The 17,469-nt window shown below is 39.0% G+C and overlaps 1 protein-coding gene across 2 annotated transcripts in view; it reads right to left on the bottom strand.

Moving 5' to 3' along the window:
• EDIL3 (EGF like repeats and discoidin domains 3) overlaps positions 1 to 17,469 on the bottom strand; it is a 241,025-nt gene that overhangs the window by 115,867 nt on the left and 107,689 nt on the right. For both annotated transcript variants that reach the window (XM_053968850.1, XM_053968851.1), the window contains one exon: positions 5,245 to 5,373. In XM_053968850.1, coding sequence (XP_053824825.1) covers positions 5,245 to 5,373 — 129 coding nt within the window. The remainder of the gene's footprint in view (positions 1 to 5,244; positions 5,374 to 17,469) is intronic.

Below are 17,469 nucleotides of genomic sequence, written 5' to 3'. Positions count from 1 at the left end.
ATCTATTGGGTAGAAAGTTTTTAGAATGCTCTGTAACAAAGAAATCTTTGGCTGCTACTGGCTGTACGTGAGCTTTGCCATCTTCCTGTGGTCTCACCCATGTAATGAGGCTGATGCTGCAATAAAAACTCAGAGAACATACCCCAGCAGTCTCATCCCGTTTGTGAAAAAACCCTCCAAACACAAAGGTCAACGGCAGTGCCCTGGAGCCAGGAGGGACATCCCTGTCCTGAGGGCACCAGGCCCAGCATGGCCGAGCCAGGGAGGGATTGTCCTGCTCTGCTCCGGGCCGGGACGGCCTCACCTGGAATATTGTGTGCAGTTCTGGCACCACGGGGTTAAAAAGGCATTGACCTGTCAGGGAGCGTGCAGAGGAGGGCCCTGGGGATGGGGAATGGTGTGGAGGGGCCGTGTGACGAGCGGCTGGGGGCACGGGGTGCGTTCAGCTGGAGGAGAGGAGGTTGAGGGCAGACCCATCGCAGGCTCCCTGTGAGAGGAAGAGGAAGGGCAGCTCTGAGCTCTGATCTAATCTCTGATCTGACCTCTGATCTCTGCTCCCTGCTCCCTGTGACACTGGCAGGGCCTGAGGGAAGGGCTGGAGCTGGGCCAGGGATTTGGGATGGATCTCAGGGAAAGCCCAGGGAATGGCTTCCCAAGGCAGCCAGAGCTGCAGGAGAGTTTGGACAACACTGCAGGGATGCACAGGGTGGGATTTTGGGGTGTCTGTGCAGGGACAAGCTTTGGACTTGATAATTATCATGGGTCCCTTCCAGCTTGGGAGATTCCTTGACTGCATACTGGAATTTGCTGGTAGAGACTATGCATCAGGTGAAGTGGCCAGAAATGCGTGGCTGCTAGCCTTTCCAGCTGCGGCACCACAGGAAAAAGGCACTGTCCCGTGGATAGCTGGGATGATGCCTCAAGGCAGAATGGAAATCTGCCACAGGGCCCCACCTGTGCAGTTTCCCAACGCATTTGTTTAGCACATGTGAATATCACAGGCCATCCATGACGTGGAAGAAGAAAGCAGAGGACTCTGTAAAACCCTGGGAAGGGCTTGCTTACATTATTAAATGTGTTTGATTAACAACCCTTATTCTTGGAGTGCAAGGATTTTAGTTATGTCTGGTGGAGTTAACGATCCTCAGAATATAAGCCCACATGCAAATCAGACCCTTAAATCTGAGCTCTTTATTGCTCGAAACATGAATTTTCCTGGTTGGATCTCTGTCCTTTCAGCTACTTGAGTGGCAGCCAGTAACACGTATTGTGTCTAATGTCTCAAATTCCTACTTTTTCCAGTATGCAGTCTCTATCTCATAATCACAATAATGCATACTGTATATATCTTTCAGCTGTACTTTTTTGTGTTGTGAGGGGTTTTCTTTTGTTTTTTTTTTTTCTTTTGTGTTTGTTTGTATGGCTTTTTTTGTGGGTTTTTTGTGGGTTTTTTTTTGTTTGGTTTGGTTTGGTTTGGGGCTTTTTGGGTTTTTTGTGGGTTTTTTTTTTTGTGTTTTTGGTTTTTTATTTCCGCTTGGTTAGGATTTTTTTTTTTTTTTTTGTTTTGTTTTTTTTTTTTTTTGTTTTTGTTTTTGTTTTTTTTGTTGTTTTTTTTGTTGTTTTTTTTTGTTTTGGTTTGTTTTTTTGGGTGAAAAAGCTGTCCATTTCAGTTTTTGGGATATTTCCATGGATTCTGACTTGTTCTAGGCTGTTTTAATATAGAATCACAAACTGGCTTGGGCTTTAAGGGACTTTAAAGATCACCTTGTTCCAGTCTCCCAGCCGTGGGGACTTCCACAGCTCTCCTGGAGCCCCTTTAGGCCCTGGAAGGGGCTCTGAGCTCTCCCTGGAGCCTTCTCTTCACTCCCAGCTCTCCCAGCCTTGCTTCAGAAGAGTCCTTGACATGAATCTTCATTCCAATCAGATAAGTAAATGCCTCTTAAATAATGGAGGACTTTCCTTTTTTTGAGTACTTTAAAGCTTTGAAATGGGAAACTCTTTCTTCTTTTTTTTTTTTTTTTTTTTTTTTTGCCACTGGGTAACCAGAATATTTTCAGGCAAATTGTTCAGTTTTGAAACAATAAAGCCAATTAATATCAGTTTTGCCATAAATCAAGAATATACAGTAAGTAAAATTGCTAATGATCTCTTTTATAGTTTACATATTAATTATTTACATGGGCAAAAGGTCAACAAATCTCAGAAATACTGACAGGATGTTTGTTGCTATGAATGATAAAATACCAGCTTTGAGAATGTATCTCGACTGCAAAATCAATCACCTGCCTTAATTGATTTGGCAACAGAATATTAGACATGAAAGAAATCCAAGATAAAAAGCTTTGTACAAGAGAACCATAACGTGGATTTTGGAATTCTTGACAATGTAGAAGAGACATGCCTTGCAATGAGGTCATTCTAATTTATCTCTATATGATAAATTTGACAGACTTCTTACTTGATTTACAGTGAGTTCAGAATTGAATTGCTAAACTTCATGAAGCAGAGGAATTTGTATCAAAGGAACGCTGTGAATTGAGCTAAGGTGATATTGTATATAAATGTTAAATTAAGTCCACCACTGAAAATCCCACAATTCTCCCTGACTGCAGAGAGCTCTGTGGCTGCCTCTCACAGCTCCCATCCCCAGAGACCCTCTGAACACCTGGATAGGGTATCTGATTTATCATCCCATCTTGAATCAGATTATCTGAAAAGGACTAAATCTCATTCTCCCCCAAAGAACAACCCTTCACATAAACTAGTCTTTTCTCAAATCACTTCAGCTGCCTTCTGGGGTTGCGGTGAGCCTGGGTCAGCTGTGTGAGAGCTTTACTTTTGTCTTGAAGTTGACAGAAACATGCTTTGTTGATTATCAGGATCATTAGCCAACACAATATGCCTCCATATTTTTAAAAGGATCCAGCAAAAATACTCTGATGAATCACTCTGTGATGCACCAGCTGTATGTTCCTTGCTCATCAATTAGGAGACAAAAGATGGCATTCCATCCAAAACTCATGTTCAGCAATGCATTTTGCTTGATGAGAACTTGTGGTATTGTTTACTTCTTTAACAAAGGTCAGCTCCTTGATATTTGATGGAAGAAGTGTTGTGTGCCTCGCTGATACCTCAGGTTTTAGCTTTTATAGTTTTCAGATTCTGTGCTGCTTTAGTGTGTGGGTCTGAGCTTCACATCAGGGGATGGTGGGCTCTTTGCACAGAGCAGGGAGACAAAACAATTCCTGCTCCAGCTGGGCACCAAGGACAAATGATCCAGATCTCAGGCCTAGGAGCACAAACAGCGTGGGCTGGAGAGAGAAAAACAAGCAGGATGGGAGTGCCTGGGCTAAAGCTGGAATGGGACAATGAACTGCAAGGTGCAAATGGAGCAGAGCTGATCCCAGTGAGAGCCCCCAGGAGCGCTCGTGCATTTTGGGACCATTTTGGTTCCTCTTGGGTGCAGCCCTGGCTGGGCTCTGGTGCTGCCCAAGGTGGATCCATGGAGGAGATCCTTTTAATAAATTCCTACTTTATTCTTTAGCTCTGTCCAGTCTCTGTTCTAGGTCAGTCTTTACAAAGCATCAGTTTCTGGCAACCCTGATGGGACAAAGGCATCTGGAAAACTCCCTGGACCAGAGCCAGAAGAATGTCCAGCCCTTGCCATCAGCGTGACAGGTCCCATGATGGAGCATCCCTGAGCACATGTGTCCATGTGATGGGGTTTTCACACGAGCTTATCCACGTGGCTGGACAGCAAACACTCATTTCCATGCTCCCAGTGGAGGAGGTGGGTGTGTATTTTCACTAGATTAAGTCAGTGGCATTGCCCACATTACCCACACAATTAACTGTGAGTGTGGCCAAAATTAATGGAATTGAGTATCCAAATTCCACTCTTTGGAGACACTTTCCTCTGAGCATTTAAGGGACATAACAAACATGAAGATGTAAGCTGAGCTGGACTGTACTGTTCGTGGATACTTCAAATTATAGACAAGTATCTAAATGGAGCAATTAATTCAGGTAGGCTGGATTCAGTGCTTAGTCACTGTGGTCTGAATGACTGAACTCATTTCAGTTAGTGGAACTGGATTCTTGACTATTTCCTTGAGTTTTTTACCTTCTGCAACAGCTGGCATCCAAATGCATCAACAGCATAAGATTTTCAGAGCCATGCTGCTCTTGGTTTAAGAACAATTCTTGCACAAAATGGAAACCCCCAAAATTTCTCTCGTGAGTTTCTCCTCCGGCCAGCACTTGTTTTGAATGAGCTTTATATGTGAAAAAAAACCCAGTTTCTATTAAAGTAACAGAAAATGCAGACTACATTTATAGGTTAGCACAGGACCTGCTCAGTTACTAGCAGATGAATATTCCTCACTAATTGGTTTTGATTGCTGGTGGGGTGGAGTGAGAAGCAGAAAAGCTCCTGACTCTGTGTTAGGACTACCCAGCAGTAACTAAAATATCCCTGAATTATCAGTGATGGTTCCAGCACAAATCCAAAACACATGCCCACACCAGCTACTGTGAAGACATTCAACTCTGCTACAGCCAAATCCAGCACACCCAAAATTTCTATCCCCACATGGTTCATTTTAAGTTCCCTAACAACACATTCTAAGATGAGGATACTGACCTGCTGTTCCAAATCTGACCTGAAAATAGGAAATACTCTCCAAATAAATGATAAGAATTAGAAAGAGATCAAGAAACTATATTTTAAACAGGGTTAAATTTACATGATGTAAGTCTGGAGGTTCTGCTCTTGAACTCAGATACTGTGACTCAAAACATTTCTTCATTATTTATAAAGACATAGGTAAAGAAAGATGTAGAAGACATATTTATTCAGAAATGTCAGGGTTTTTTTCTTTTTTTTTTTTTTTTTTTGCATTAATCAAAGCAAACCCACAAACACTATTGAGATAAGAAGATAGTCCTACTATTTCAAATACGCTTCTTCTGCATTAAATCCCTGCAAAACACATTTCCCTCATCCTTGCCATGGTCTAAAACATGCATAGCAAATCATGTCCTGTTGTGTACAGTGGGTTGGTAGTCAGGCCATTTTCTGAAGGCAGAAGCAGCAGAAGCATTCTGTGGTATTAGCTTGCTCATTATATAAAGGCAAAGTCTGATATACTCCAGAAAACCAGATCCAATATTAATCCTTAACAGTGCAGGCAATAAAAAGGCTCTTATCTATAAATACAATAAAATTTACCATGTGGAACTTACTGTGCTGGCAGTGAATCCCATTAAATCCCTGTGGACATTTACAAACGTAGCCTATGAATGTGTCGCCTCGGTATGCTTCACTAATTTCACATATCCCACCATTATGGCATGGATTGGGAAGGCAGGGTCCTGAGAGAAGGGCAAAAAAAAAAAAAAAAAAAGAGAAAGAGTTATGTACACATCCACAATAACAACCATAATAATTTCAGTCATTTATAAGCACGCATTAAAGAAATAAAATGCCTTACGCAGACCTTTATATTCCACTAACTCAGTAAAATACACCCTTCGCTTACTTCAGATAACTCGCTAGCACGGATTTTTATGAACAAGAAAAAAATATGAAGTATGTCACTACTCATTAATCATGGCATTAGCTTTTAATGTGAGAGAAGACAGGAGACAGTGAGGCTAAATCTTACTCTTCTGTTAAAGATAACAGGCATTCTAGTTTTTGCACCACTGAGGGAATAGGTATTAATCAAACATGCCTATCATGCACAGAGTGACATGTACAGTGTCCCTGAATGATCACTACATGTCAAGTTAGCAGTCTGAGGAGATCTCTGCTATGGCTCTGGGTGACTTTCTGAAATGTGAGTACCTTAGCAGCTACCAAACCAACCATTCTTTTCCACTCAGTGCCTCTGTAGCCACCTGAAGATTATATGAAAAAGCTCTTCTGATTAAATTTTCCTTTTCCCCAACACACCACATGCTAGGATGCATAAAGTGTCAGCACGGAGATTGCTAGAATTGCAATTACTATAACTTTAAGTACCTTTGAAAAATGGAATTGTTTGACCTGAGGTCTAGAGTTTACTCATTTAACAGCACTGGAAAAGAGCTACTTACATTTTAATGTCTTACTAACACTACCCACAGCATGACTTCTACCAGAAGAAAACATTATTTTGATTATTTTTTTTTTTTCAATCTCATTTTAAAGAAGTGGTAAACATTGTTTAGAAAGCCCCACGTGCAAGTTTGTCTGTGATTTGTAAATTTAATATAATGTTATTTGCAAGCTATGCCATGTACCCTGAAAGGTGATAACCACTGCTTTTTGAAATGCAATGTCTTAATCATTCACTTTAAATTGTATTTGGAAAAAAATACCCAAAGCAAACAAAAGAGAAAAGAAATTTAGAGCATAATTTACTGACAACCAGAGTTGGGAATTTCAGAATCCCAGAATCACAGAGGTTGGAAAAGACCACCAAAGCCATCAAGTCCAAGATGTAACTGTTGCCCACCTTGTCCCCAGCCCAGAGCACGTCCAGCCCTTCCTGGGACACCTCCAGGGATGGGCACTCCAACCCTCCCCGGGCAGTGCCAAGGCCTGAGCCCCCTTTCCATGGGGAAATTCCTGCTGCTGCCCACCCTGAGCCTGCCCTGGCCCAGCCTGAGGCCGTTCCCTCTCCTCCTGTCCCTGTTCCCTGGAGCACAGCCCGACCCCCCCGGCTGTCCCCTCCTGGCAGGAGCTGTGCAGAGCCACAAGGTCCCCCCGGAGCCTCCTTTGCTCCAGGCTGAGCCCCTTCCCAGCTCCCTCAGCCTCTCCTGGGGCTCCACTCCCTTCCCCAGCTCCGTTCCCTTCTCTGGCCACGCTCCAGCCCCTCCATTTGTTGTTGTGAGTGGCCCAGAGCTGCCCCCAGGATCTGATGTGGTCCCTCAGCAGTGCCCAGCACAGGAGCAGTCAGTGCCCTGTGGCTGGCACAGCCCAGGGGCCATCGGCCTCTTGGCCACCTGGGCACGCCTGGGCTCGTGTCCAGCTGCTGTCACAGCACCCCCAGGGCCTGTCCCAGCTTTCCAGCCCCTCTGTCCCAGCCTGGAGTGCTCCGTGGGGCTGGTGTGACCTGACAAGACACCTTAGTGAACCAACAAATGAACAAATAGAATGATTTAGACTTTAAAGATCTGTGAATTCAACGTTTCTGGGTGTCTGCCTGTTCACGTTTTCAATTACAAGCTGAGGTTTGAAAGAATCTCGCAGCAGCTCCATTCATCCAGACATCACATCAGTGAACACCGTGCTCTCCAAGCAAATGTTAATTTGCAAAGCATACAAATTAAATGAATGATGAGGATGTCAGAACATATTCACCAGTTATTACTGCCCATGTGGCTATTGCAATTTGAGAAGCCACGCAGGTGCACATTTCTATTACAAGTGTTGTCATCAGCCTGTTCCAAGACACAGCCCTGCAGAGGTTTGGCTTGTGTACATCCTTAAACATGGGATATGTCTCACTGAACCAAAAAAAATAACGGACATGAACGTACTGCAGATAATTCCAAATAGTATTATTAGCAAAAAAAAAAGGGCAAAAATCATGAAGATGGAAACAAGGAGAATGGCTGCTGCCTGATTTGCGTTTTGCCACACACACTCTGCAAACTCTGTATTACAATTTAAATTTAAAATTAAATTTATTAAATATTAAATTTATTAAATAAAAATTAAATTATTAAATTTAAATGTATTAAATTTAAATTTAAAAGTAGTGGTACACTACATTCTTAATTCTGTGAAGACTCGTGTCTTTCAAGTATTAGTGCTTCTATTCTTTCAGGTATTACTACTTCATGCTATTTCTCCTTCACAATAATTTGGAAAGAAACTTGTCTAGTAATTTGCAGTTTTACACTTCCAATAAATACTAACTGTGGGTTTTTGTTTTTTTTTTTTTTTTCCAAGCCTCTTTCACAGTGCTGCAGTTTGGGGATTACCTGCAATATGTCGCATATGTTTATTGTTTCTATGCAAGCAAGATCTCTAATCTTCCAAGAACAATAAATCTTTTAAAAATTACTTTCTTATTGTGCTTTCTGGTTTCTCTATAAGGCTTGTTAAGCACACGTTCAGCCTACTTTCATCGATTTTCTTTATATTTTGCTTTTCCTCAGATCAGTCCAAACTGCAAAGTCTTAAAAGGTCATCTGAGGTGCATAGTGATAAATATACTGGTGTATGACAGTATTTCTAACTAATGTTTTTCTTCTATGAAGCCTTTCTTCTGGGGAAAAAAACCAAACAGAACACACACCAACAATATGAATTTTTTTTCCTGATTATGATTGTTGTTATGGACAAATAATATCACTATTTTCAATATAAATGTTGAGTATTTTGCTCTGGGTATTTTTGTTTGCTTTTGTTGTTATTGTTCATAGAAACTGGTAGTTCAAAGATTATTTTTAGAGCAACGAAACATCCTCATTAATTGTGCTCAAATTAAAAAATGACAGTCACATAGTTTGGACTGGTTAACACTTATTAATTGATAAAGACATGAGTTAGACTAACTCTGTGTTTTAAATGAATGAATGATTGAAAATTAAAAAGCCTGTGCCATCCTACCATTGCTTCTCCTAATTCTTCAAAGGACCAAAATTTAAGTTCACACATTGAGTTTATTTAAATTGCATGAACACCCTAATATGATTCCTCAAAATTAATTAATTAGTTAATTAATTAATTTAAACTGAGTTTTAACAGGATCCCTGATGCAATTTCTGCAGATTTAAGTGTCTTGAAGGATCTGGGGCCTAATCCAGCCATCATTCCACTGAAGCACCAAAAATGTAATGTGTAAGATCTGGGCACAGGTGGCACATGAGGAAAGGTCCCAACCAACTTCCATAGGGATGCCTAGGCTTTTAAGCACCATGTTACTAAATTCTGGATAATTAATTCTGTGACAGCCTGATTGATATGGTCTGGAACTGAGATCTATGGCAGCAAGTCCACAAATATAATTTCTTACAAAAAAACCAAACCAAAACAAAACAAAAAAACCATACCCACACAAACAAAAAAACCCCAACAAAAATAGAAAAAAACCCAACAAAATAACAAACCGAATATGTCAACTAATTTTCAAAACCAGTAGACTCCAGGGATTGATTGGGTTTTTTAAAATCAATAGTGGTGTAATACTTTTACAGGTAATCTTTAAGTGGCTTCCAACACAAAGAGAACAACAACATTTGATCAATATTAATGAGCAGAGGAATTCAATGGTGTGGTTTCCAGGCATTTTTATCCATGTTCATATAAAATAATGTCAGCAAGATTAATTGTGCACTCAAAGTAATAGATCTGTTCACTTTGCTGCTCTTTTGAGTCCTTCTTTGTTCAGTTCCAGGGGTATCAGCCAACATAATAAGTATAGTCCAAAATACATCATCCTGTTATTCAATTGAAATCCCATGCTGTTTTTGAAAAAATATTGAAAGTTAACTTAAAGCATAGCAGGTTTTAAATTTTAGATGTTCTTACTAAAACCTCTGAGACTTCATAGATATATGAATCAAATAAATGCATCCTCAGCAGAGCTGCAAAGGGGCTCAAGGCAGAACCATGCTATCTGTTTTCTTCTTTGACAAGTAGGATCAACGAAAAATTAATAATAAAATCTTGTATCATGCCATACTGCAGTGGAAACTGCATATTTGAGAGAAACCATGAGTTTGTCTAGAGAAGATAAAGCCAGGAAAGCATGGAAACCAGTTTAGTGATAGCCATCTGCCTCTGAAAAAGCAGCATAAGCATTTGTTTTTGCCAAATATAAAATCTGCTGATGCTTTGGTGGGAAAGACATTAAAAAATTACAGGGGATGTCATTAAACATGAAATCAACATCAGGCCATCTTCATTACACAGTTGGATTCCCCTAACTCAAAAGTGTGCTAAAACAGGTGATCAAAAATCAAAGTCCTCTTTTTCTTAGTAAGTCAAGCTGAAGTGACAAATATAAAAAATATAAGGAGAAAATAAAGAAAAAAAGTGTACTCCAATGCAATGAAACATCCAAAATAACCACAATTTTTACAAGCAAAGTGAAGTAAAATGAAATAAAAAATGTTAGCACTTTTGTTGGTATAAATCCATTTTCTCTTCATGGAGAAATAATATGACTTTAATGAAAACCACTAAATTAGATATTGACCTTAATAAACATCAAGGTAAAGATACAAAGCTAATTGCTTCATTTATTTTGTGGAGTACTACTGAAGGAGGATTAATAGATAATGTTATTCTGATGATATAATAAGCTGCATATCCCAGAAAATCAAATATTGCAAGCTATCATCAGATTAATAAAACGTATCAAATAATTTTAGTTTCCATTTTAAAGAAAAGTACTCTCCAGCTGCACGCCTTTGTGGCATCAGCTTTTCTTAAGTTCCTCTTGGCTTTACATGAATGTCAAATAGGGTTTTTCCCCATCTGATATATTAAAATCTTCATCAGAGATCTCTCATACAGTTTTAACATCAGTAGTTGGAAGTTTTCCTCTGTGTTTGGATAATACATGACACTTTAGGTGCTTCCTCTGCCAAAGCAAAACCTTCAAAATAAGCAGTGACAGAGCTCACTTAGCAGGAGCTCCTGTATTTTGGAATTAGTGTGTGTAAAGGAAGCCAACGTCAGAAACAACTTATTTCAATTTTATGGGGAGGCAAGAATCAGCCTCCTTGGTGCAAGAGCCGGCAGTACGGCACAAGCTGCCCATGGTGGGGGAGTTAAGGATTTTCACACCAAATTAGGCTCAGTGTCCAGGTCATGCAACCCTGCACTGCCTCTGTTCAGCAGTTTCTGCAACCTGAGCACAAAGATGAACCATCCTGCCGTGGAAATAAGAAAAAATCTGCTGTCGCCCTGATTTTTAAGATTTTTCTAAAGCCTTCGGAGTTTACATTCTTGTAGAGAACTTTCCCACACAACTTTCTGTAAACAACTTGTTGTTTTGCATTCCTTCATAGAGGCGGAGAAATTTGATGTACAGGTGGTTTGTCCAGTGTCGTTGGAGAGGTGGCACGTTCACCCTCCAATCCACTGGCATCTTTTGAGAACTATAAATGATTGGAGTCAGAGGAAATAAATTAGTCTGTTCATCGTGACCAAGGCTGTGGTGCGTCGTTTTTCCTTGTGTCATCTGGTGACAATCTACATTAGATATTTTACAAGTATCTGTGATGAGCTTAATTTCCGAGTCTTTATATTTGACATAATTTTCTAAGCAACATGTGTGTTTTCTTCACACAGTTAAAAATGTTACCACCATTATGCACGCCGATGATGGACCGCCTTTTTTTCAGAGGTACATTGACCTTTTCCTTTCCTCCTCACCCTTTTAAAAACTCAAAATGGATTTCAGAAAGGTCTGCCCCTTCAAATGTGAGATTGCAGAATTCACACTTCAGCAGACACAAATCCAAAGTATAACCTAATCCTATTCAAAAGGGACCATCTTCCACAGAGACACGCAGACGGAGCAGTCAAATTAATCAGGAATGCCCCTACAGGTTCTGGCAGAAAACTGCCTTATTGCACAAAAAGGTCAGGAGTATAACAAAAGCTTCTGAGGGTCTCTGATCTTCCTCACATTTACTGCTTTGGTTGTTAATTCAATATTATTGTGAAGACTTTACCCAGCACAGAGGCTGTTTTTGAATGCCCCCCAGGTGCCTTGCAGTACAGTCTGGGGACATTTGAGGAGCACATTCCCAGCAGATGTGCTATTGACCTTCTGAAGGCACTGCAATCGTGAAAATGTCTTCTAGACAACATGCTCATTCTGCCACTAAATTATTAAAAGTATTAAAGTATTAAATTATAAAGCATCAGCAGTAATGAACTAATACTTTGTAGTCCAGTATTTGCTCCTTCTCACTCAAAAATCCTTTTATTTATTTATTTATTTATTTTTATTTAAAAGTAATTCTGTGTTAAAAATGTACATAAACATCTAAACATTTTAGGGCCCAACTCCAGTTATACTGGTGCACCATGACAAAATGATAATAAAGATAATAAAGATGTGTTTTGAACTAAGTCATCCTTCAAAGCTTCTGAAATGTAACAAGAAATTCTTCCTTGCCCAGCACACTCAATTATTTGTAAAGTAAAGAGAAAAGGAAATAAACCAAACCACGACAGCTCCTTCCTACCCTTCAAAAAATTCCTTTTTGAATTTGCTACTGTTGCTTCTATTTCACTGCTGGGAGACACATGTACTTTGCATCAAGAAATATGTTTTGACTTACACCTTGCTTTTTGCTTTTCAACCTGAAAAGAATAGGCACATCATTCACAGTTTATGTGGAATATTGATAACAATAACTGATTACTGCATGTTATTCCAGTTAATGCATGAAAGCAGAGAAAGTAATTAGATGACACACACTGTCATCTCATGAACATTCCCAAAATATCAGCTTTGGAGGAAAAAAAACTTTTAAAAAATCTGTTCAGCCTGGCTTGTAAGTGAATTAGTAGTGTATTAGATTCTATCTGCCTATATATTCATTATAAACTAATGGCAGAGATCCAGACTTAATTGCACTGTGATTAAATATTTATCTTGTTTTTAATGCAGCAAATGGAGCATGTTGATTATAATGATCAAGGTGTCTCCATCTGGATGCAGCAAAAGATAAAGTTCACCCCCTGAGTGCAAAATGGCTTTTGGGTCATTTCTGCACATTTCCCTACAATTCTATTCCATTCAGTTCTTCTACAGGGAAGAAATTTAACCTGATCCTCCATCCAACTCCCAAACTTTTTTTGAGCTGAATAGCTAGAATATTTTCTGAAAATAAGCACTTTGTACTTGATGGATATACAATGCTTTTCCTTAAGAGTCTTAAACTTCACACCCAAGACTTTGATGGCAAATTGTACCCAAATTTGAGGCATGGTGAGTGTAGCAGGCACTGTAGTGATTTTGCAGAGGGTGAGAGATGAAAATACTCTAAAATATGGGGAAAGTGTTCAATGCACTACAAGACATTTTCCCCAAGTCCTCTTCCACTATTTCTCTTCATACTCCTCAGCTTTCAAGGCTAAAGAACTTTCTTTGCCAATTTTCAATGCTGTTTTTCACCACTTTGTGTACCCTTTGCCACCTAAATATGTGTTTCTGAATAACGCCCACAGTATTCTTCCCCCACCAGCTCTCCCACAAACCTCAGCAAGTGTTAATGTGAGACCTGTTCTGCATCTCTGCATCACCCTTCACAGGAGGATTTTATCTTCCCAGGGAACACCTGATCAGTTTACAGAAAATACATTTCCAAGGCCTCTTCCTCCTCCTTTTACTTTCCACTCAGGCAGCATCATTGCTGTTTTTCCCATAGATGATCCTTTTTCTGTCACTGACTTCTCCCAGTCTTTCTGACCCAGCTGTGGCATCTTGTTTGCCACACTCCTTTTGTGATTTACTTTGTCTCTTTAAAACTAGATTAATTTTCCACAATACATTAGAAATATTTTCCAAATTTACTTTTCAGTTGATTCTGGTTTACATCAAACAGAAAAAAAAACCAAAAAAAAACAACAACAACAAAAAAAAAAAAAAAAAAAAAACAAAAAAAAAACAAAAAACCACCCTCTGCAAACAGAGAGAATAATTTTGTAAAAAAATTGCTGAAGGACTGCAGACTTTAATTTTTAATGCTAAAATATTCAAAGAAATATTAGATTAGATTTCAGTTGGGATGTCTGGAAGATTTAGTTCAAAAGTGCAATCCTGAAAAGGCTAATGTCTACAGATTCTGCATTAAAATAAACTTTCCAAATCCATTTTCTACATGATTGGAACAAATCCATGTCTCTGTTTACTGCACTGGTAATGCCTTAAGTAAAACAGAGCCAGCAATAACGAAACTGTATATTGTTTTGTGCCTAATGCAGAACCTCACTTGCAATTGGGATTTCTGTGCAACAGTGTTATTTTTATCATCATAATTCTTGTCATCATATACGAAGATGTCATTTTTTATTGTTTCACTGCCCTTTAAACTGCCAATGATGAGGACTTCCCATCCTTTTTCGCCTCTATAACTGGAAAATGGAAAAGAAACCTGCAAAGATTATGTGAACCTTAATTATAATAGCAAATAGAATAAATCCAGTTAGTCCTCTTGTTGAGGATTCCAGTGGGAACTAAAAAATGCCACAGCCTAAACTTAGGCTGTTCATATTTGTATGAGTCAGATCCTAATTACTAGTGTTGCATTAATGACACAGAAACAGCAGAAGGGATCCTCAGAGGGTGGTTATCCTCAGGACATGAAATATTATTAAAAAGTGATGAAAGAGAATCAGTAAATGTGAAATATATATAGTCCAAACAGGCATAAAGTTGTCCACAGCAGAAACCAAGGGAAATAGACAAGAGTTACACACCAGTCACTTATTTCCCTGAGGATGTAGGACAGAGGAAATATATCCTTTCCTCTTCCACTTTTTTTTTCCCAAACTGCCATCAGACCCTGCTATTTCCATGTAAAAAAACCCAATTCTGAATCCTATTGAACTCTAGATCCTGTCACTATTTTCCAACTCTTTCTCCTTTCCTAGCTAGCCCGTCCAGCTAGGAAACCATTTCTCTTTTTTCTCCCCATCTCCCACTCCTGCTCCACGTTCTTTTTTTTTTTTTTTTTTTTTTTTGTCAGCTCGGAAACCTACACTGATTGAGAATCCCAGCTTAAAATCACAACCCATGTTTGCAGTCACGAGCCTTCAGTTCGGAAGATAGACAGCAGGATCACTTGAGATTTGCTTCCTTTGCACCAGCTACTTCCACAGCACAAATTCAGATTAATTGCTTGTGATTAATGTGGTTCACACGAAGTCAGTTGCACCTGGATGGCAGTACAGACTTATTTTGGTGGTTAGTGGCAATGCACAGCAATACTACAGGCTGGTGTTTTCTTATTAGCTTTAATGCTTTAACTTCAAATCCCTGCTTGTGTCATTACACACAAGGTAATAGTTTGTAATAAGGAGTTCAAGCACAGCTCTCAGCACAGGTAAATTTTGCCTTCCAGGGCTGGGCCTTGAGCTGCAGCAATCCCCAGGGAAGTAACTTATTCCTTTAGGGAATGGCATGGCAGACTTCCACTGGAGGTCCTGCCTAATAGCCCCTAGAAGAGCCAAACAAGATTAAAGAGATAAAAAGATGTTACTGTTTGTTAAAGGTCCTCCAGGTGCACTTATGGCCAGAAGCACATGTGATACAGGGCTTTGACACTTTTATAAGTTTATCAAATTAGCATAATTGATGAGAACCTCCAATTAGAAGTACGTTTAATATGGTAACCCCCCTCCCCCACCTTGTTTTGGCCTCCTACTGAATAAACTGTAGAATTATACAACAATACTTTACAGAGCTACAAATAGATGAAAAAAATATATAAAAAGGAAAAATATTTTGTCATCAGAGCCATGGAGCTTTTCCTGGTGTCCACCCTCAGCTGTGTCATGGGTAGCTTGCCAGACACATCCAACTGCATGACTTAAAACAGTTTGAGGCAAAAGACTTATTTTGAATTTCTTAGGATGTTATATTGCATTGCCTAAATTGTTCTAGAAAAGTTTGGGATGGAAACAGGACCTGATGAGAAACACATTGGTTTACACGTTCTCTCCTTGCCCCTGCTCATAGGAGGTTAGAGCAGAACACACAGCTGGCAGGATGCTTGATTTGTGTTTTGTTTAAAAAAAGAAAAGCCCAGCATTACTGTTTTGCAGGGGGGGAAAAAAAAATAGTAGAACTATTTTGTCATTTAGGAGGCTGGATTAAAAAAATAAAATTGGGACATTTTTGGTCAACATGGAGAGATATTTAAATACTCTCACTCTTTCCCTTAGTGTATATTAATAAATAAACTGTTCTGCAGTTTGAACAGGATGAAATTCTGTCGAAAAGTCGAAACTAATGAAATTCATGAATAACTGTAACTCTGACTTGTAATATTACTGTAGAGTGTTAATTCATGCTTTGTTAAAACAGTGCTGCAGGCAAATTGAATACATAAATCTCTACCCAGACCTTTTTGTTCTTGGGCTGTGCCTTCTTCCTTGTAGCTGTTGCAGCCATTCCAATAAAACTTGAGGAATTCCAAGGCATTTCTCAGGTTATTTGACACAAATAACTTTCTAAGTATATAAAGGTAGATTTCCTGTTAACATATTTTTAGTAATAGACAACTGGACATTCATGGGAGCATGTTAAAATTGAAATTACAACTGTGCTCGTAATTGGAGCATATTACAATTTCAAAATTGTTATTTTTATCCCAACAGTTGCCACACAGCCACAGCTCCCATGGCAGCCAGCAGAAGTTGTGTCTTGAATAAGAACTGGCCTGGGAAATCTTTTGGCCTTTTACTTATCTTCAGCCACTCCGACAATTTTCATTTAGCATTTTATTGCTTTGCACTACTGTGGATCGTGTGTAAATGGTTTTGCCACGATTCTGTTTTGAAGTCACATGGCATTTATTTGTAAGGAAGACTACTGCAGACAATAGGAAAAAAAAAAAAAGGAGAAGAGAAAAAATACAAAAATGGCTGTTTCCAAAATAATTTAACTACTACAAGTGTATATATATGATTATTCAATACACAGGCAGCTGAATGCTACATATTCTTTTGTCAAGCCTAATAAAGGACATTCATACTCTCAGGTAAAGCACAGTTTATCTAAAATATTTCCAGTAGAAAAAAATCAAAAACCATTTTAATTGCACTAACCAAACTTAAAAATAATATACACTAAAAAAAGAATCTATTCCATTTCTAAGACAAAAGAAAACAGGAAGGTCTTGGCTCTTGCAAACAGTGATTACCATTTGGAAAGTCAATATATGAGTAAAAATTATGTGAATGAAGCGGTACCTATTTGTTACTGCAAGAAATCATCTAAGAAGTTGTTGTATATGTGTGGAAATCCCCATGGTCCTGTCTTAGTGAACTCATTCAAGCCTTTGCTTGATATTTCCATGCCCCTAAAGCAATTTGTATTCTCTTTATGATAAGAAATACATCTGAATTTTACCTGTAATGTTGTTTCAGTAATGAAGTTTAAAGAGGGCTGTTTAGTCTTGCCCAATATTAGTGACAAGCAGAATTTCACTGTTAAAATAATAAGGCCAAATTTTCAACATTTTTTTTTTCCTGTTCAAGCTATGACAGACTTAAAGATTTCAAAACACAAGATCCTGATTATACAATCAACCTCAAAGGAGGTTGAATTTAACAGAAGTACCAAATTCTCTCAGTTCAGTCATGCTCTCTCTACTTTCCCACCTGCCAGGGAGCTTTCCTTGGCATTTCCTCCATGCTTTCTTTAGCAACCATCTAACCTGCTTAAGCTTAGGTTTTTTAACTCTCTGATGTAATAAAATATTAATTATTGAAAAAGTGTGGTT

Source organism: Vidua chalybeata, chromosome Z, assembly GCF_026979565.1.
Source record: "Vidua chalybeata isolate OUT-0048 chromosome Z, bVidCha1 merged haplotype, whole genome shotgun sequence".
Lineage (NCBI taxonomy): Eukaryota > Metazoa > Chordata > Aves > Passeriformes > Viduidae > Vidua > Vidua chalybeata.
The sequence above is the reverse complement of the archived record's forward strand: the minus strand, read 5'-3'. Positions and strand labels throughout refer to the sequence as shown.